Source organism: Heptranchias perlo, unplaced genomic scaffold, assembly GCF_035084215.1.
Source record: "Heptranchias perlo isolate sHepPer1 unplaced genomic scaffold, sHepPer1.hap1 HAP1_SCAFFOLD_579, whole genome shotgun sequence".
Taxonomy (NCBI): domain Eukaryota; kingdom Metazoa; phylum Chordata; class Chondrichthyes; order Hexanchiformes; family Hexanchidae; genus Heptranchias; species Heptranchias perlo.
The window spans coordinates 93,752-114,934 of record NW_027139601.1 but is presented as its reverse complement, the minus strand read 5'-3'; the positions used below and the strand labels follow the sequence as shown (position 1 = coordinate 114,934).

The following is a 21,183-nucleotide window of genomic DNA, read 5'->3' as shown; positions in this document are numbered from 1 at the left end:
CAGTATTTGAGGGGGTCTCCCCGAGTGTCAGTATTTGAGGGGGTCTCCCCGAGTGTCAGTATTTGAGGGGGTCTCCCCGAGTGTCAGTATTTGAGGGGGTCTCCCCGAGTGTCAGTATTTGAGGGGGTCTCTGGGAGTGTCGGTATTTGAGGGGGTCTCTCGGAGTGTCGGTATTTGAGGGGGTCTCTCGGAGTGTCGGTATTTGAGGGGGTCTCTCGGAGTGTCAGTATTTGAGGGGGTCTCTGGGAGTGTCAGTATTTGAGGGGGTCTCGGGGAGTGTCAGTATTTGAGGGGGTCTCGGGGAGTGTCAGTATTTGAGGGGGTCTCGGGGAGTGTCAGTATTTGAGGGGATCTCTCGGAGTGTCAGTATTTGAGGGGGTCTCTCGGAGTGTCAGTATTTGAGGGGGTCTCGGGGAGTGTCAGTATTTGAGGGGGTCTCCCCGAGTGTCAGTATTTGAGGGGGTCTCTGGGAGTGTCGGTATTTGAGGGGGTCTCTGGGAGTGTCGGTATTTGAGGGGGTCTCTCGGAGTGTCGGTATTTGAGGGGGTCTCTCGGAGTGTCCGTATTTGAGGGGGGCTCTCGGAGTGTCCGTATTTGAGGGGGGCTCTCGGAGTGTCCGTATTTGAGGGGGGCTCTCGGAGTGTCCGTATTTGAGGGGGTCTCGGGGAGTGTCGGTATTTGAGGGGGTCTCTCGGAGTGTCCGTATTTGAGGGGGTCTCTGGGAGTGTCAGTATTTGAGGGGGTCTCTGGGAGTGTCAGTATTTGAGGGGGTCTCTGGGAGTGTCAGTATTTGAGGGGGTCTCGGGGAGTGTCAGTATTTGAGGGGGTCTCTGGGAGTGTCAGTATTTGAGGGGGTCTCCCCGAGTGTCAGTATTTGAGGGGGTCTCTGGGAGTGTCAGTATTTGAGGGGGTCTCTGGGAGTGTCAGTATTTGAGGGGGTCTCCCCGAGTGTCAGTATTTGAGGGGGTCTCTGGGAGTGTCAGTATTTGAGGGGGTCTCTGGGAGTGTCAGTATTTGAGGGGGTCTCCCCGAGTGTCAGTATTTGAGGGGGTCTCCCCGAGTGTCAGTATTTGAGGGGGGTCTCCCCGAGTGTCAGTATTTGAGGGGGGTCTCCCCGAGTGTCAGTATTTGAGGGGGGTCTCCCCGAGTGTCAGTATTTGAGGGGGTCTCCCCGAGTGTCAGTATTTGAGGGGGTCTCGGGGAGTGTCAGTATTTGAGGGGGTCTCGGGGAGTGTCAGTATTTGAGGGGGTCTCGGGGAGTGTCAGTATTTGAGGGGGTCTCGGGGAGTGTCAGTATTTGAGGGGGTCTCCCCGAGTGTCAGTATTTGAGGGGGTCTCGGGGAGTGTCAGTATTTGAGGGGGTCTCCCCGAGTGTCAGTATTTGAGGGGGTCTCGGGGAGTGTCAGTATTTGAGGGGGTCTCCCCGAGTGTCAGTATTTGAGGGGGTCTCCCCGAGTGTCAGTATTTGAGGGGGTCTCCCCGAGTGTCAGTATTTGAGGGGGTCTCCCCGAGTGTCAGTATTTGAGGGGGTCTCCCCGAGTGTCAGTATTTGAGGGGGTCTCCCCGAGTGTCAGTATTTGAGGGGGTCTCCCCGAGTGTCAGTATTTGAGGGGGTCTCCCCGAGTGTCAGTAGTTCACTGATATCCATGAACTGAACTTTTGAACCCATCTTCTGCTTTCAGTTTGCCTCCAAACTCTGTTCCCAAACTTTCACTGCTGAATTTTTCAATGCTGCTCCCAAATCACCAGTTAACACTTCCCCATCTGTGAGGCTAATTGTTTTGCCTATGAGGAATAATCAGACTAAAACTTCCTTCTTCCTCTGAGAAAAGAGAACTAATGGAAGGGACAGGGACTTTTTATAAATCAGATTGTTTTTAAACAAATCTGACTGACAAAAGTTTTTTTTTGAAGAATGAACTGTTTGTGCTGGTGTTTATACTCCACGCGGGCCCCCTTCCTTCAGACTTCATTTCACCCTGTTAACTATCACAGAATCATTGAATGATACAGGATAGAAGGAGGCCATTCAGCCCATCGTACCTGTGCTGGCTCTTTGAAAGAGCCAAGAACAAATCCCCAAGAACAAATATAAATAAAAGTTCCCGTTCCATTGGTTGGAGGGGTTTCGGAATCAGACTCCGGGGGAACGAGCCCGACACCCCCGGGCTTAAACAGCGAGGGGGGGGCGAGGCGGAGGGAGGGGGGGCCGAGGCGGAGGGACGGGGGGCCGAGGCGGAGGGACGGGGGGCCGAGGCGGAGGGACGGGGGGCCGAGGCGGAGGGACGGGGGGCCGAGGGGCGAGGCGGAGGGGGTAAACACCTGGTCTTGATCATGCGGCAGGAACTCGAGCTTGTTTGGGAGGCAGAATGCGGTGCAGTTGATATCCATGATCTTCATCTTGTCGCTTTGAGGGTCCAGACTGTCGACTGCCGCCTCAATGATTTTCAGACCCTCACGGCGAGACGTCTCCACGCTGGACTCCGCCCTCAGGTACGTCCTCAGGGTGCGGCTCAGAGCCGAGTGAAATCCCAGGTCCCAATACTGCCAAACGATGAGACGCCAGCGTTAGTATAACCGTCCAATGTGTGTAAAAGGGAATCATTCACTTCTGTGTCTTCACTTGTCCCATTCCCACCCTCCCTGCCTCACACCATCATCCCCTTCTGTCATTTAATCACTCCTGCCCTCCACCCTATCACCGCCCTTCCCTTTTGTTCTTTCCCTGATCCTCTTTTCCCTGGCTCTGCACTTCCTCAAATACTGTTCATCCCTAACGTGGAATCACATAGAATTTTACAACACAGGAACAGGCCATTCGGCCCATCTGGTCTATCCCGGTGTTTATGCTCCACTCGAGCCTCCTCCCTCCCTACTCCATCTCACCCTATCACCCTATCCTTCTATTCCTTTCTCTCTCATGTGTTTATCCGGCTTCCCCTTAAATCCATCTCTGTTATTCCCCTCAACCACTCCCTGTGGGAGTGAGTTCCACATTCTCACCACTCTCTGGGTAAAGAGGTTTCTCCTGAATTCCCTATTGGATTTATTACTGACTATCTTATATTTATGGCCCCTGGTTCTGGTCTCCCCCACAAGTGGTGAGTGTGGGAGTTCGGGGAAGTGGGGGAAGGAGGTGCTGCTTTGCCTTGCTTTTCCGAACTTTTTCCCGCGGAGCGGCGGCAGACCTGAGCAGCAGAAGACTGAGAGTGGGGAATAAGAGCAGCAGCAGACCTGCAACAACAGACAACGACTGTGTGACGTCACAGGTGAGGCAGGAGAGTCCGAGAGGTGAGCGCAGTGTAAAAGGAGAGTCCGAGAGTGGGAGGAGAGTCCGAGAGGTGAGCACAGTGTAAAAGGAGAGACCGAGAGCGGGAGGAGAGTCCGAGAGGGGGAGGAGAGTCCGAGAGGTGAGCACAGTATAAAAGGAGAGTCCGAGAGTGGGAGGAGAGACCGAGAGGTGAGCACAGTATAAAAGGAGAGTCCGAGAGTGGGAGGAGAGTCCGAGAGGTGAGCACAGTATAAAAGGAGAGTCCGAGAGTGGGAGGAGAGACCGAGAGGTGAGCACAGTATAAAAGGAGAGTCCGAGAGTGGGAGGAGAGACCGAGAGGTGAGCACAGTATAAAAGGAGAGTCCGAGAGTGGGAGGAGAGTCCGAGAGGTGAGCACAGTATAAAAGGAGAGTCCGAGAGTGGGAGGAGAGACCGAGAGGTGAGCACAGTATAAAAGGAGAGTCCGAGAGTGGGAGGAGAGTCCGAGAGGTGAGCACAGTAATAAAAGGAGAGACCGAGAGTGGGAGGAGAGTCCGAGAGGTGAGCGCAGTATAAAAGGAGAGACCGAGAGTGGGAGGAGAGTCCAAGAGGTGAGCACAGTATAAAAGGAGAGACCGAGAGTGGGAGGAGAGTCCGAGAGGTGAGCGCAGTATAAAAGGAGAGACCGAGAGTGGGAGGAGAGTCCGAGAGGTGAGCACAGTATAAAAGGAGAGACCGAGAGTGGGAGGAGAGTCCGAGAGGTGAGCACAGTGTAAAAGGAGAGTCCGAGAGCGGGAGGAGAGTCCGAGAGGTGAGCACAGTGTAAAAGGAGAGACCGAGAGCGGGAGGAGAGTCCGAGAGGTGAACACAGTGTAAAAGGAGAGTCCGAGAGCGGGAGGAGAGACCGAGAGGTGAGCTCAGTGTAAAAGGAGAGACCGAGAGTGGGAGGAGAGACCGAGAGGTGAGCACAGTATAAAAGGAGAGTCCGAGAGCGGGAGGAGAGTCCGAGAGGTGAGCGTGGTGTAAAAGGAGAGTCCGAGTGGGAGGAGAGACCGAGAGGTGAGCACAGTGTAAAAGGAGAGTCCGAGAGCGGGAGGAGAGACCGAGAGGTGAGCACAGTGTAAAAGGAGAGTCCGAGAGTGGGAGGAAAGTCCGAGAGGTGAGCACAGTGTAAAAGGAGAGTCCGAGAGGTGAGCACAGGATAAAAGGAGAGTCCGAGAGTGGGAGGAGAGTCCGAGAGGTGAGCACAGTGTAAAAGGAGAGTCCGAGAGCGGGAGGAGAGACCGAGAGTGGGAGGAGAGACCGAGAGGTGAACACAGTGTAAAAGGAGAGTCCGAGAGCGGGAGGAGAGTCCGAGAGGTGAACACAGTGTAAAAGGAGAGTCCGAGAGCGGGAGGAGAGACCGAGAGGTGAGCACAGTGTAAAAGGAGAGTCCGAGAGGTGAGCACAGTGTAAAAGGAGAGTCCGAGAGCGGGAGGAGAGACCGAGAGGTGAGCACAGTGTAAAAGGAGAGTCCGAGAGCGGGAGGAGAGACCGAGAGGTGAGCACAGTGTAAAAGGAGAGTCCGAGAGCGGGAGGAGAGACCGAGAGGTGAACACAGTGTAAAAGGAGAGTCCGAGAGCGGGAGGAGAGACCGAGAGGTGAGCACAGTGTAAAAGGAGAGTCCGAGAGCGGGAGGAGAGACCGAGAGGTGAACACAGTGTAAAAGGAGAGACCGAGAGCGGGAGGAGAGACCGAGAGGTGAGCACAGTGTAAAAGGAGAGTCCGAGAGCGGGAGGAGAGACCGAGAGGTGAACACAGTGTAAAAGGAGAGTCCGAGTGGGAGGAGAGTCCGAGAGGTGAACACAGTGTAAAAGGAGAGTCCGAGAGCGGGAGGAGAGACCGAGAGGGGGAGGAGAGTCCGAGAGGTGAGCACAGTGTAAAAGGAGAGTCCGAGAGTGGGAGGAGAGTCCGAGAGGTGAACACAGTGTAAAAGGAGAGTCCGAGAGCGGGAGGAGAGTCCGAGAGGTGAGCACAGTATAAAAGGAGAGTCCGAGAGCGGGAGGAGAGACCGAGAGGTGAACACAGTGTAAAAGGAGAGTCCGAGAGTGGGAGGAGAGTCCGAGAGGTGAGCACAGTGTAAATCTAAGGCAATTCATGGCAGCAGAGCTCGCACCCGTGATATGCTCCTATGTGGGAAGTCATGGACGCTACCGGTGTCCCTGGCGACCATGTGTGCAGGAAGTGTGTCCAGCTGCAGCTACTGGCTCACCGCATTTCGGAGCTGGAGCTGTGGGTGGATTCACTGTGGAGCATCCGTGATGCTGAGACTATCGTGGATAGCACGTTCAGTGAGGTGGTCACACCGCAGGTAAAGATTACGCAGGCAGAAAGGAAATGGGTGACCGCCAGACAGAGTAAAAGGACTAGGCAGGTAGAGCAGGAGTCCCCGGGGCCATCTCCCTCTCAAACAGATATACCGCTCTGGATACTGTTGGGGGAGATGGCTTATCAAGGGAAAGCAGCAAGAGCCAAGTTCGTGGCACCACGGGTGGCTCTGCTGCACAGGAGGGGAGGAAGAAGAGTGGCAGGGCTATAGTGATAGGGGATTCAATTGTAAGGGGAACAGACAGACGTTTCTGTGACCTCAAACGTGACTCCAGGATGGTGCCAGGGTCAAGGATGTCACGGAGCGGCTGCAGGGCATTCTGGAGGGGGAGGGTGAACAGCCAGTAGTCGTGGTCCATATCGGTACCAATGACATAGGTTAAAAAAGGGATGAGGTCCTGCAAGATGAATTTAAGGAGTTCGGAGATAAATTAAAAAGCAGGACCTCAAAGGTAGTGATCTCAGGATTACGACCAGTGCCACGTGCTAGTGAGTATAGGAACAGGAGAATAGACAGGATGAATGGTGGCTGCAGGGATGGTGTAGGAGGGAGGGATTTAGATTCCTGGGACATTGGGACCGGTTCTGGGGAAAGTGGGACCTGTACGAGTGGGACGGGTTACACCCGAGCAGGACCGGGACCAATGTCCTCGTGGGGGTGTTTGCTAGTGCTGTTGGGGAAGGTTTAAACTAGAGTGGCAGGGGGATGGGAACCTGAGCGGGGAGTCAGAAGGGAGTAAAGTTGAGAGCAGCAAGAGAGGGGAAGACCCAGGGGAAATCTACAATACAAATAGTACAAACAGTTGTTCAAGAACAAGTGAAAGGGAAAAGTGTAGAGCAGCGGAAAGAAAGTGTACTTTAGGCACTACAGATAAAGTGAAAACTAGAAGGCGTAAGGCAATTAACCCAGCATCAAAGCTGAAGGTCAGGTTAGGGTGTTTGGCCCAACTAAGAGTTCTATATACAAATGCACGGAGTATAAGGAATAAATTAAATGAACTACAGGTTCAAATTCAAATTGGAGGGTATGACATGATAGCAATTACTGAGACATGGCTACAGGATGGTCAGGATTGGGAACTAAATATACCGGGTTATAAGGTCTACAGGAGAGACAGGGAAAATGGAAGAGGGGGAGGAGTAGCCTTAATGATTCGAGATGAAATCACTTCAATGATAAAGGGGGATATAACGAGAGGTAAGCAGCCAACAGAGACATTATGGGTTGAATTGAGAAATAGGAAAGGATCTAAGACTATAGTGGGAGTTGTGTATAGGACCCCTGGCAGCAGTTCTGAAGTGCTAGATTGTATAAATGATGTGGTTGTATAAATGCAGAGATTAGACAAGCGTGTAAGAAAGGCATAGTGGTCTTAATGGGGGACTTTAACCTTCACATAGATTGGGGAAAGCAGACTAGCAACTGTCAGAAAGGTAGTGAATTTCTTGAGTGTGTCCGGGATAGTTTTCTACAGCAGTATGTCCTAGAGGCAACAAGGGGGCAAGCCATACTAGATTTAGTAATGAGTAATGAACCAGATTTAGTTAACGGCTTAACTGTGCGTGAACATCTATCCAATAGTGATCATAACATGATCAAGTTCAATGTAGTGTTTGAAAGGGAATAAAGTGAATCAGCCGCTAAGATTCTAGACTTGGGTAAGGCCGACTTCAATGGGATGAGACAGAGACTGTCCACAGTAAACTGGGCAAATCTATTAATGGGTAAAACGACTGATGATCAGTGGGAAATGTTTAAAGAAACATTTAACGTGATACAGAACCGGTTTATACCCCTGAGGGGCAAGAACTCTACTTGCCAAAAAAAAAGCCATGGACAACTAAAGAGGTAAGGGACAGTATAAGACATAAGGAAAGGGCATACAAAAAGGCAAAAAATAGCACAGATCCTGGCGAATGGGAAAGATACAAAGATCAACAAAGAGTCACAAAACAGATAGTAAGAGCTACAAAAAGAGAGTATGAAAAGAAACTCGCAAGGGATATCAAAACCAATACAAAGAACTTTTATAGTTATATTAGGAAAAAGAGGGTGGTCAGGAGCAGTATTGGCCCCTTAAAAACTGAAAGTGGGGATATTGTCATTTACAATGGGGAAATGGCGGACATGTTGAACGATTACTTTGCGTCAGTATTTACAGTAGAAAAAGAGGATAGCATGCCGGAAATCCCAAGAAAACTTATATTGAATCGGGGACAGGGACTCGATAAAATTAACATAAGTAAAGCAACAGTAATGAAGAAAATAATAGCACTAAAGAGTGATAAATCCCCAGGACCAGATGGTTTCCATCCCAGGGTTTTAAAGGAAGTCGGTGAGCACATTGCGGATGCCCTAACTATAATCTTTCAAAGTTCTCTAGATTCAGGAACTGTCCCTCTAGATTGGAAAATTGCACATGTCACTCCGCTTTTTAAGAAAGGAGAGGGAAACCAGGGAATTATAGACCAGTTAGCCTAACATCCGTTGTGGGGAAAATGCTGGAGTCTATAATTAAGGATAGGGTGACTGAACACCTCGAGAATTTTCAGTTAATCAGAGAGAGCCAGCATGGATTTGTGAAAGGTAGGTCGTGCCTGACAAACCCGACTGAATTTTTTGAAGAGGTGACTAAAGTAGTGGACAGGGGAATGTCAATGGATGTTATTTATATGAACTTCCAGAAGGCATTTGATAAGGTCCCACATAAGAGACTGTTAGCTAAGATAGAAGCCCATGGAATCGAGGGAAAAGTACGGACTTGGTTAGGAAGTTGGCTGAGCGAAAGACGACAGACAGTAGGGATAATGGGAAGGTACTCACATTGGCAGGATGTGACTAGTGGAGTCCCACAGGGATCTGTCTTGGGGCCTCAATTATTCACAATATTTATTAACGACTTAGATGAAGGCATAGAAAGTCTCATATCTAAGTTTGCCGATGACATACAGATTGGTGGCATTGTAAGCAGTGTAGATGAAAACATAAAATTACAAAGTGATATTGACAGATTAGGTGAATGGGTAAAACTGTGGCAAATGGAATTCAATGTAGACAAATGTGAGGTTATCCACTTTGGATCAAAAAAGGATAGAACAGGGTACTTTCTAAATGGTAAAAAGTTAAAAACAGTGGATGTCCAAAGGGACTTAGGGGTTCAGGTACATAGATCATTGAAGTGTCATCAACAGGTGCAGAAAATCATCAATAAGGCTAATGGAATGCTGGCCTTTATATCTAGAGGACTAGAGTACAAGGGGGCAGAAGTTATGCTGCAGCTATACAAAACCCTGGTTAGACCGCACCTGGAGTACTGTGAGCAGTTCTGGGCACCGCACCTTCGGAAGGACATATTGACCTTGGAGGGAGTGCAGCGTAGGTTTACTAGAATGATACCCGGACTTCAAGGGTTAAGTTACGAGGAGAGATTACATAAATTGGGGTTGTATTCTCTGGAGTTTCGAAGGTTAAGGGGTGATCTGATCGAAGTTTATAAGATATTAAGGGGAACAGATAGGGTGGATAGAGAGAAACTATTTCCGCTGGTTGGGGATTTTAGGAGTAGGGGGCACAGTCTAAAAATTAGAGCCAGACCTTTCAGGAGCGAGATTAGAAAACATTTCTACACACAAAGGGTGGTAGAAGTTTGGAACTCTCTTCCGCAAACGGCAATTGATACTAGCTCAATTGCTAAATTTAAATCTGAGATAGATAGCTTTTTGGCAACCAAAGGTATTAAGGGATATGGGCCAAAGGCAGGTATATGGAGTTAGAGCACAGATCAGCCATGATCTCATTGAATGGCGGAGCAGGCTCGAGGGGCTGAATGGCCTACTCCTGTTTCGATGTCCCTATTGAATGGCAGAGCAGGGCTCGAGGGGCTGAATGGCCTCCTCCTGTTCCTATACTCCGATGTTCCTAAGTGGGAACATCTTCTCTACATCGACCCTATCAAACCCTTTCATAATTTTAAAGACCTCGATCAGGTCACCCCTCAGCCTTCTCTTTTCGAGGGAAAAGAGCCCCAGTTGGTCTATGTTATTTAAAGTTTTGTATCCGGATGGGTTGCAAAGCCTTGGAGATGCTGCTATCAGTTGATGCTAATCGTATGGTATCAATCAGTCATTCCTGACTCGCTGCCAGAGCATCAATTCCTGAAAAAAGCACAAAAGAGCCTGCCCTATGATCCATCCCTGTGCTCAGGGTCACTCCCCTCCTGCCCTGTGATCGCTCCCTGTGCTCCGGGTCACTCCCCTCCTGCCCTATGATCCATCCCTGTGCTCCGGGTCACTCCCCTCCTGCCCTATGATCCATCCCTGTGCTCCGGGTCACTCCCCTCCTGCCCTGTGATCCCTCCCTGTGCTCCGGGTCACTCCCAGCCTGCCCTGTGATCCCTCCCTGTGCTCCGGGTCACTCCCCGCCTGCCCTGTGATCCCTCCCTGTGCTCCGGGTCACTCCCCGCCTGCCCTGTGATCCCTCCCTGTGCTCCGGGTCACTCCCCGCCTGCCCTGTGATCCCTCCCTGTGCTCAGGGTCACTCCCCTCCTGCCCTGTGATCCCTCCCTGTGCTCCGGGTCACTCCCCTCCTGCCCTGTGATCCCTCCCTGTGCTCCGGGTCACTCCCCTCCTGCCCTGTGATCCCTCCCTGTGCTCCGGGTCACTCCCCTCCTGCCCTGTGATCGCTCCCTGTGCTCCGGGTCACTCCCCGCCTGCCCTGTGATCCCTCCCTGTGCTCCGGGTCACTCCCCGCCTGCCCTGTGATCCCTCCCTGTGCTCCGGGTCACTCCCCGCCTGCCCTGTGATCCCTCCCTGTGCTCAGGGTCACTCCCCTCCTGCCCTGTGATCCCTCCCTGTGCTCCGGGTCACTCCACTCCTGCCCTGTGATCCCTCCCTGTGCTCCGGGTCACACCCCGCCTGCCCTGTGATCGCTCCCTGTGCTCCGGGTCACTCCCCTCCTGCCCTGTGATCGCTCCCTGTGCTCAGGGTCACTCCCAGCCTGCCCTGTGATCGCTCCCTGTGCTCAGGGTCACTCCCCTCCTGCCCTGTGATCGCTCCCTGTGCTCCGGGTCACTCCCCGCCTGCCCTGTGATCGCTCCCTGTGCTCCGGGTCACTCCCCTCCTGCCCTGTGATCGCTCCCTGTGCTCAGCGTCACTCCCCTCCTGCCCTGTGATCCCTCCCTGTGCTCCGGGTCACTCCCCGCCTGCCCTGTGATCGCTCCCTGTGCTCCGGGTCACTCCCCTCCTGCCCTGTGATCGCTCCCTGTGCTCCGGGTCACTCCCCTCCTGCCCTGTGATCGCTCCCTGTGCTCCGGGTCACTCCCCTCCTGCCCTGTGATCGCTCCCTGTGCTCCGGGTCACTCCCCTCCTGCCCTGTGATCCCTCCCTGTGCTCCGGGTCACTCCCCTCCTGCCCTGTGATCCCTCCCTGTGCTCCGGGTCACTCCCCTCCTGCCCTGTGATCCCTCCCTGTGCTCCGGGTCACTCCCCTCCTGCCCTGTGATCGCTCCCTGTGCTCCGGGTCACTCCCCTCCTGCCCTGTGATCCCTCCCTGTGCTCCGGGTCACTCCCCTCCTGCCCTGTGATCCCTCCCTGTGCTCCGGGTCACTCCCCTCCTGCCCTGTGATCCCTCCCTGTGCTCCGGGTCACTCCCCTCCTGCCCTGTGATCGCTCCCTGTGCTCAGGGTCACTCCCCTCCTGCCCTGTGATCGCTCCCTGTGCTCCGGGTCACTCCCCGCCTGCCCTGTGATCCCTCCCTGTGCTCCGGGTCGCTCCCCTCCTGCCCTGTGATCCCTCCCTGTGCTCCGGGTCGCTCCCCTCCTGCCCTGTGATCGCTCCCTGTGCTCCGGGTCACTCCCCGCCTGCCCTGTGATCCCTCCCTGTGCTCCGGGTCACTCCCAGCCTGCCCTGTTATCCCTCCCTGTGCTCCGGGTCACTCCCAGCCTGCCCTGTTATCCCTCCCTGTGCTCAGGGTCACTCCCCGCCTGCCCTGTGATTCCCTCCCTGTGCTCCGGGTCACTCCCAGCCTGCCCTGTGATCGCTCCCTGTGCTCCGGGTCACTCCCAGCCTGCCCTGTGATCCCTCCCTGTGCTCCGGGTCACTCCCCGCCTGCCCTGTGATCCCTCCCTGTGCTCCGGGTCACTCCCAGCCTGCCCTGTGATCCCTCCCTGTGCTCCGGGTCACTCCCAGCCTGCCCTGTGATCGCTCCCTGTGCTCAGGGTCACTCCCCGCCTGCCCTGTGATCGCTCCCTGTGCTCCGGGTCACTCCCCTCCTGCCCTGTGATCACTCCCTGTGCTCAGGGTCACTCCCCTCCTGCCCTGTGATCACTCCCTGTGCTCAGGGTCACTCCCCTCCTGCCCTGTGATCACTCCCTGTGCTCCGGGTCACTCCCCTCCTGCCCTGTGATCGCTCCCTGTGCTCAGGGTCACTCCCCTCCTGCCCTGTGATCCCTCCCTGTGCTCCGGGTCACTCCCCGCCTGCCCTGTGATCGCTCCCTGTGCTCCGGGTCACTCCCCTCCTGCCCTGTGATCGCTCCCTGTGCTCCGGGTCACTCCCCTCCTGCCCTGTGATCGCTCCCTGTGCTCCGGGTCACTCCCCTCCTGCCCTGTGATCGCTCCCTGTGCTCCGGGTCACTCCCCTCCTGCCCTGTGATCCCTCCCTGTGCTCCGGGTCACTCCCCTCCTGCCCTGTGATCCCTCCCTGTGCTCCGGGTCACTCCCCTCCTGCCCTGTGATCCCTCCCTGTGCTCCGGGTCACTCCCCTCCTGCCCTGTGATCCCTCCCTGTGCTCCGGGTCACTCCCCTCCTGCCCTGTGATCGCTTCCTGTGCTCAGGGTCACTCCCCTCCTGCCCTGTGATCGCTCCCTGTGCTCCGGGTCACTCCCCGCCTGCCCTGTGATCCCTCCCTGTGCTCCGGGTCGCTCCCCTCCTGCCCTGTGATCCCTCCCTGTGCTCCGGGTCGCTCCCCTCCTGCCCTGTGATCGCTCCCTGTGCTCCGGGTCACTCCCCGCCTGCCCTGTGATCCCTCCCTGTGCTCAGGGTCACTCCCCGCCTGCCCTGTGATCCCTCCCTGTGCTCCGGGTCACTCCCAGCCTGCCCTGTTATCCCTCCCTGTGCTCCGGGTCACTCCCCGCCTGCCCTGTGATTCCCTCCCTGTGCTCCGGGTCACTCCCCTCCTGCCCTGTGATCGCTCCCTGTGCTCCGGGTCACTCCCAGCCTGCCCTGTGATCCCTCCCTGTGCTCCGGGTCACTCCCCTCCTGCCCTGTGATCCCTCCCTGTGCTCCGGGTCACTCCCCGCCTGCCCTGTGATCGCTCCCTGTGCTCCGGGTCACTCCCAGCCTGCCCTGTGATCCCTCCCTGTGCTCCGGGTCACTCCCAGCCTGCCCTGTGATCGCTCCCTGTGCTCAGGGTCACTCCCCTCCTGCCCTGTGATCCCTCCCTGTGCTCAGGGTCACTCCCCGCCTGCCCTGTGATCCCTCCCTGTGCTCAGGGTCACTCCCAGCCTGCCCTGTGATCGCTCCCTGTGCTCCGGGTCACTCCCCGCCTGCCCTGTGATCCCTCCCTGTGCTCAGGGTCACTCCCCTCCTGCCCTGTGATCCCTCCCTGTGCTCAGGGTCACTCCCAGCCTGCCCTGTGATCCCTCCCTGTGCTCCGGGTCACTCCCAGCCTGCCCTGTGATCCCTCCCTGTGCTCCGGGTCACTCCCCTCCTGCCCTGTGATCCCTCCCTGTGCTCAGGGTCACTCCCAGCCTGCCCTGTGATCCCTCCCTGTGCTCCGGGTCACTCCCAGCCTGCCCTGTGATCCCTCCCTGTGCTCCGGGTCACTCCCCGCCTGCCCTGTGATCCCTCCCTGTGTTCCGGGTCACTCCCCGCCTGCCCTGTGATCCCTCCCTGCCTGCCCTGTGATCCCTCCCTGTGTTCCGGGTCACTCCCCGCCTGCCCTGTGATCCCTCCCTGTGCTCAGGGTCACTCCCAGCTTGCCCTGTAATCCCTCCCTGTGCTCCGGGTCACTCCCAGCCTGCCCTGTGATCGCTCCCTGTGCTCAGGGTCACTCCCCTCCTGCCCTGTGATCCCTCCCTGTGCTCCGGGTCACTCCCCGCCTGCCCTGTGATCCCTCCCTGTGCTCAGGGTCACTCCCCGCCTGCCCTGTGATCCCTCCCTGTGCTCAGGGTCACTCCCAGCCTGCCCTGTGATCGCTCCCTGTGCTCCGGGTCACTCCCCGCCTGCCCTGTGATCCCTCCCTGTGCTCAGGGTCACTCCCCTCCTGCCCTGTGATCCCTCCCTGTGCTCAGGGTCACTCCCAGCCTGCCCTGTGATCCCTCCCTGTGCTCCGGGTCACTCCCAGCCTGCCCTGTGATCCCTCCCTGTGCTCCGGGTCACTCCCCTCCTGCCCTGTGATCCCTCCCTGTGCTCAGGGTCACTCCCAGCCTGCCCTGTGATCCCTCCCTGTGCTCCGGGTCACTCCCAGCCTGCCCTGTGATCCCTCCCTGTGCTCCGGGTCACTCCCCGCCTGCCCTGTGATCCCTCCCTGTGTTCCGGGTCACTCCCCGCCTGCCCTGTGATCCCTCCCTGCCTGCCCTGTGATCCCTCCCTGTGTTCCGGGTCACTCCCCGCCTGCCCTGTGATCCCTCCCTGTGCTCCGGGTCACTCCCCTCCTGCCCTGTGATCCCTCCCTGTGCTCCGGGTCACTCCCAGCCTGCCCTGTGATCCCTCCCTGTGCTCCGGGTCACTCCCCTCCTGCCCTGTTATCCCTCCCTGTGCTCCGGGTCACTCCCAGCCTGCCCTGTGATCCCTCCCTGTGCTCAGGGTCACTCCCAGCCTGCCCTGTGATCCCTCCCTGTGCTCAGGGTCACTCCCAGCCTGCCCTGTGATCCCTCCCTGTGCTCAGGGTCACTCCCAGCTTGCCCTGTAATCCCTCCCTGTGCTCCGGGTCACTCCCAGCCTGCCCTGTGATCCCTCCCTGTGCTCCGGGTCACTCCCGCCCTGCCCTGTGTTCAGCTCCTCTGTACTCCTGTCCCTCCCTGATCAGCCTGTCTTGGCCTCAGTGCCTCTTAGAGAGAAGGGGAAAAAAGCAGCCGGGTGATTGAACTGAGAGAGGAAGGGGGCTGTGGAACATTACCCCAGTGATTGAACTGAGAGAGGAAGGGGGCTGTGGAACATTACCCCAGTGATTGAACTGAGAGAGGAAGGGGGCTGTGGAACATTACCCCGGTGATTGAACTGAGAGAGGAAGGGGGCTGTGGAACATTACCCCAGTGATTGAACTGAGAGAGGAAGGGGGCTGTGGAACATTACCCCGGTGATTGAACTGAGAGAGGAAGGGGGCTGTGGAACATTACCCCAGTGATTGAACTGAGAGAGGAAGGGGGCTGTGGAACATTACCCCAGTGATTGAACTGAGAGAGGAAGGGGGCTGTGGAACATTACCCCGGTGATTGAACTGAGAGAGGAAGGGGGCTGTGGAACATTACCCCAGTGATTGAACTGAGAGAGGAAGGGGGCTGTGGAACATTATCCCAGTGATTGAACTGAGAGAGGAAGGGGGCTGTGGAACATTACCCCAGTGATTGAACTGAGAGAGGAAGGGGGCTGTGGAACATTACCCCAGTGATTGAACTGAGAGAGGAAGGGGGCTGTGGAACATTACCCCAGTGATTGAACTGAGAGAGGAAGGGGGCTGTGGAACATTATCCCAGTGATTGAACTGAGAGAGGAAGGGGGCTGTGGAACATTACCCCGGTGAGAGTGAGAACTGAGAGAGGAAGGGGGGTGTAAAAGATCCCACAGCCACTATTGGAAGAAGAGCAGGGGGAGTTCTCCCCGGGGTCCTGGGGCCAATATTTATCCCTCAACCAACATCACTAAAAAAACAGATGATCTGCTCATTATCACATTGCTGTTTGTGGGATCTTGCTGCGCGCAAATTTGCTGCTGCGTTTCCTACATTACAACAGTGACCACACTTTAAAAGTACTTCACTGGCTGTGAAGCTTTGGGACGTCCTGAGGTGGTGAAAGGGGCTGTAGAAATGGGAGTTCCTTCTTTATTTATTGGCTCAATTTACAGACTCAATAAGAGTGAATTTGAGCATCCGCTGAATGGAAGCCATGAAAACAAGAACTGCTGCAATTACTCAGAGAGCAGCCACTTCCTCTTCAACCACTTCCTGTTAGTGTTTAGCTGAAACCTCGGCTGACCAAGGCTGCCTGGGCCTTGTTATTTCCACACTCAACAGCACTCACGTGGAGAGAATGGAGAATCTGGGCTTGTTCTCCTTCGAGTAGAGAAGCTTAAGGAGAGATTTAATCGAGGGGTTCAAAATCAGGAAGGGTTTTGATGGAGTAAATAAGGAGAAACTGTTTCCAGCATTGGAGGGAGTGCTGCACTGTCATTGGGTCAGTACTGAGGGAGGGACGCACTGTCGGAGGGTCAGTACTGAGGGAGGGACGCACTGTCGGAGGGTCAGTACTGAGGGAGGGACGCACTGTCGGAGGGTCAGTACTGAGGGAGGGACGCACTGTCGGAGGGTCAGTACTGAGGGAGGGACGCACTGTCGGAGGGTCGGTACTGAGGGAGCGCTGCACTGTCGGAGGGTCAGTACTGAGGGAGGGTCGCACTGTCGGAGGGTCAGTACTGAGGGAGGGACGCACTGTCGGAGGGTCAGTACTGAGGGAGTGCTGCACTGTCGGAGGGTCAGTACTGAGGGAGGGACACACTGTCATAGGGTCAGTACTGAGGGAGGGACGCACTGTCGGAGGGTCAGTACTGAGGGAGGGACGCACTGTCGGAGGGTCAGTACTGAGGGAGGGACGCACTGTCGGAGGGTCAGTACTGAGGGAGTGCTGCACTGTCGGAGGGTCAGTACTGAGGGAGGGACGCACTGTCATAGGGTCAGTACTGAGGGAGGGACGCACTGTCGGAGGGTCAGTACTGAGGGAGGGACGCACTGTCGGAGGGTCAGTACTGAGGGAGGGACGCACTGTCGGAGGGTCAGTACTGAGGGAGGGACGCACTGTCGGAGGGTCAGTACTGAGGGAGTGCCGCACTGTCGGAGGGTCAGTACTGAGGGAGGGACGCACTGTCATAGGGTCAGTACTGAGGGAGGGACGCACTGTCGGAGGGTCAGTACTGAGGGAGGGACGCACTGTCGGAGGGTCAGTACTGAGGGAGGGACGCTCTGTCGGAGGGTCAGTACTGAGGGAGGGACGCTCTGTCGGAGGGTCAGTACTGAGGGAGGGACGCACTGTCGGAGGGTCAGTACTGAGGGAGTGCTGCACTGTCGGAGGGTCAGTACTGAGGGAGGGACGTACTGTCATAGGGTCAGTACTGAGGGAGGGACGCACTGTCGGAGGGTCAGTACTGAGGGAGGGACGCACTGTCGGAGGGTCAGTACTGAGGGAGGGACGCACTGTCGGAGGGTCAGTACTGAGGGAGTGCTGCACTGTCGGAGGGTCAGTACTGAGGGAGCGCCGCACTGTCGGAGGGTCAGTACTGAGGGAGCGCCGCACTGTCATAGGGTCAGTACTGAGGGAGTGCTGCACTGTCGGAGGGTCAGTACTGAGGGAGTGCTGCACTGTCATAGGGTCAGTACTGAGGGAGCGCCGCACTGTCGGAGGGTCAGTACTGAGGGAGCGCCGCACTGTCGGAGGGTCAGTACTGAGGGAGCGCCGCACTGTCGGAGGGTCAGTACTGAGGGAGCGCCGCGCTGTCGGAGGGTCAGTACTGAGGGAGCGCCGCGCTGTCGGAGGGTCAGCACTGAGGGAGCGCTGCACTGTCGGAAGGTCAGTACTGAGGGAGCGCCGCACTGTCGGAGGGTCAGTACTGAGGGAGCGCCGCGCTGTCGGAGGGTCAGTACTGAGGGAGCGCCGCGCTGTCGGAGGGTCAGCACTGAGGGAGCGCTGCACTGTCGGAGGGGCAGTACTGATGTTTGTGGGATCTTGGTGTGTGCAAATTGGCTGCCACATTCCCCACATTACAATGGTGACCACACTTCAGAAAAAGTGCTTTGTTTGCTGTGAATTGCTCTGGGACATCCTGAGGTCATGAAAGGCGCAGTAGAAATGCAAGTTTGTTCTTTCTTTCTTATTAAAACGGGCTGGTGTGTTGACTCAGTAACATCGAAGCTGTGATTTTGTAGCCTCACATGTGCCCCTTCCTGAGCTCACAATGAAAGGGGAAGCAGGCAGGAGTCACTCTGAGGCACTGATGCAGTCGGAACCAGCAGTCTCAGAACGTGTGCAGAATGATATCACAGGCCCGTCGACAGGCAGCATTGCAGGGTGTCGCGGGACAGACCCGTGGGAGTGAGACCGACACACAGAGTAAGGCAATTACCTGGGGTGGATGTAACTCAGGCCCTGCCTCAGGCGCTTGGCTCAGTACCACACCGTAACCCTACACCCACTGAGTTCCCGAGTGAGCGGCATTCCCGGGGATTCCCGAACCGCGACCCAGGCCTGTTAACGATCCCCTCTCTCCCCTGTGTATGCAGAGTGGCTGCCACTTACGTCGATGAGGTGAGACACGTCCTGGATGAAGTAGCTGCTGAGAGCTGCATTGGCCACGGCCAGATTCAGCAGGTAGTCGTTCCTTGCCTTGGTACATTTCAGCTGGTTCTCCAGGTACTTTTCCTGCCGCTGGGAGAGAAACAAGACAAGTAATGGTGTGTGAATCCCGAGAACGTGCAAAGGCACCGCCCCTCCCTCTCCCCCCTCCCTCTTTTCCCCATATCCTGGCCCATCCCTCCGTCCACTGCTGATTCAGGCTTCAGAGAACAAGGTGGTCTCGTCCCTTCATCTCTGGGACGGTGCTTTTGAATCTAGCCAAGCCTGAGATGAAGGCTCCCTGGCTGGTGGGATCCTCCGTGAAATGTCCGTTCTCAGCTCACTCAATAATGGGCAACAGCCTAAAGCACAAGCACGGCCCAAAATCAGCACTCAACTAACAGCCTCACTGAGAGGAGGGACACGGGAAAGAGTCGCACTCGGAGATGCTCTTCTGAGGGTCGAAATGAGCTCCATCCATGGGAGAGGGAGCTTTACTCTGTATCTAATCCTGTACCTGCCCTGGGAGTGTTTGATGGGACAGTGTAGAGGGAGCTTTACTCTGTATCTAACCCTGTACCTGCCCCGGGAGTGTTTGACGGGACAGTGTAGAGGGAGCTTTACTCTGTATCTAACCCTGTACCTGCCCTGGGAGTGTTTGATGGGACAGTGTAGAGGGAGCTTTACTCTGTATCTAACCCATGCTGTACCTGCCCTGGGAGTGTTTGACGGGACAGTGTAGAGGGAGCTTTACTCTGTATCTAACCCTGTACCTGCCCTGGGAGTGTTTGATGGGACAGTGTAGAGGGAGCTTTACTCTGTATCTAACCCTGTACCTGCCCTGGGAGTGTTTGATGGGACAGTGTAGAGGGAGCTTTACTCTGTATCTAACCCTGTACCTGCCCTGGGAGTGTTTGATGGGACAGTGTAGAGGGAGCTTGACGTAACCTGTGCTGTACCTTCTCCTTCATTTTCTCGATCTTGCGCAGGGAGCCCCGTCTCTGGGCCTTATTGTCCATTCCCAGCTGACCGGCCCCCTGCTCCATGGATTTTCCCATCTGCTTCTCCTCGAGCTTCTCGACCTCCTTCAGCTTGCTCTCTGCGTTGACACTCTCCAAGTGGTAATTGTGGTAGGTCTTCATGGCCTGTTTGTTATTTAATGGGGGAAAAAACACAATGGCAGAGGGTCAGATATCCACAGGATACGATTGCGACAGTGATCCCTTCTCCTCTCTCCCCTCCTAGAATCACGCAGCATAGATGGAGGCCATTCGGCCCATTGTGCCTGTGCTGGCTCTTTGAAAGAGCTATCGAATTAGTCCCACTCCCCCTGCTGTTTCTCCATAGCCCTGAAAATGTCACCCTTTACCTCTGCGTCTCTCCTCTTGTCTACTGTCGCACACAGCTACTCGGACGAGGTATCAGAGGGTGTCCAGTGGCATTGAGGGTCCAAATACACAAATCATTTGAAGCTAAAGCACAGATACAAACAATAACCAACAGGGCTGATGGAATGTTGGCCTTTATCTCGAAGGTTGGAATACAAAGGGACAGACCTCATCGGGAGACACTGCGTTCAGTTCTGGGCACCGCACCTCAGGAAGGATATATTGGCCTTGGAGGGGGTGCAGTGCAGATTCACCAGAATGATACCGGGGCTAAAAGGGTTAAATTACGAGGACAGGTTGCACAGACTCGGCTTGTATTCCCTCGAGTGTGGAAGATTAAGGGGTGATCTAATCGAGGGGTTTAAGATGATTAAAGGATTTGATAGGGTCGATGGAGAGAAACTATTTCCTCTGGGTGGGGGAGTCCAGAACAAGGGGGCAGAACCTTAAAATTAGAGCCAGGCCGTTCAGGGGTGATGTCAGGAAGCATTTCTTCACACAAAGGGGAGTGGGAATCTGGAACTCTCTCCCCCAAAAAGTTGTTGAGTCTGGGGGTCAATTGGAAAATCCAAGACTGAGATCGATAGTTTTTGTTGGGTAAGGGTATCGAGGGATATGGAGCAAAGGTGGGTAAATGGAGTTAAGATACAGATCAGCCATGATCTAATTGAATGGCAGAACAGACTTAAGGGGCTGAATGGCCTCCCCCGTGTTCCTGCCCCCAAGGTCTTGACTCTTGTTGGGGCACAGACTCACAGTCCAGGCAATCTCCAGTGGGTCATTATTCACGTCTGAGTTTTTTTTAAAATTCATTCTTGGGATGTGGGCGTCGCTGGCGAGGCCGGCATTTATTGCCCATCCCTAATTGCCCTTGAGAAGGTGGTGGTGAGCCGCCTTCTTGAACCGCTGCAGTCCGTGTGGTGAAGGTTCTCCCACAGTGCTGTTAGGGAGGGAGTTCCAGGATTTTGACGCAGCGACAGATTTGTTAAAGGCAAATCATGTTTAACTAACCTGATAGAGTTTTTTGATGAGGTAAGAGAGAGGGTAGATGAGGGCAATGCGGTGGATGTGGTGTATATGGACTTTCAAAAGGCATTTGATAAAGTGCCACATGGTAGGCTTCTCATCAAGATTGCGGCCCATGGAATAAAGGGGGTAATGGCAGCATGGATACAGAATTGGGTAAGTGACAGGAAACAGAGAGTAGTGGTGAACGGTTGTTTTTCGGACTGGAGGGAGGTGTACAGTGGTGTTCCCCAGGGGTCGGTGCTGGGACCACTGCTTTTCTTGATATACATTAACGACTTGGACTTGGGTGTACAGGGCACAATTTCAAAATTTGCAGATGACACAAAACTTGGAAGGGTAGTAAACAGTGATGAGGATAGTGATAGACTTCAAGAGGATATAGACAGGCTGGTGGCATGGGCGGACACGTGGCAGATGAAATTTAACGCAGAAAAATGCGAGGTGATGCATTTCGGTAGGAAAAATGAGGAGAGGCAGAATAAACTAGAGGGCACAACTCTAAAAGGGGTACAGGAACAGAGAGATCTGGGGGTATATGTACACAAATCGTTGAAGGTGGTAGGGCAGGTTGAGAAAGCAGTTAAAAAAGCATACAGGATCCTGGGCTTTAT

At 55.2% G+C, this 21,183-nt stretch overlaps 1 protein-coding gene across 1 annotated transcript in view; it reads right to left on the bottom strand.

Moving 5' to 3' along the window:
• Nucleotides 1–21,183, bottom strand: part of LOC137316287 (SLIT-ROBO Rho GTPase-activating protein 3-like) — a gene marked incomplete at its 3' end in the record, with an annotated part of 44,112 nt that overhangs the window by 12,329 nt on the left and 10,600 nt on the right. Inside the window, exons 6-8 of the mRNA XM_067980357.1 lie at nt 19,115–19,300; nt 18,120–18,248; nt 2,323–2,544 (exon numbers count right to left, since the gene is read on the bottom strand). Coding sequence (XP_067836458.1) covers nt 2,323–2,544; nt 18,120–18,248; nt 19,115–19,300 — 537 coding nt within the window. The remainder of the gene's footprint in view (nt 1–2,322; nt 2,545–18,119; nt 18,249–19,114; nt 19,301–21,183) is intronic.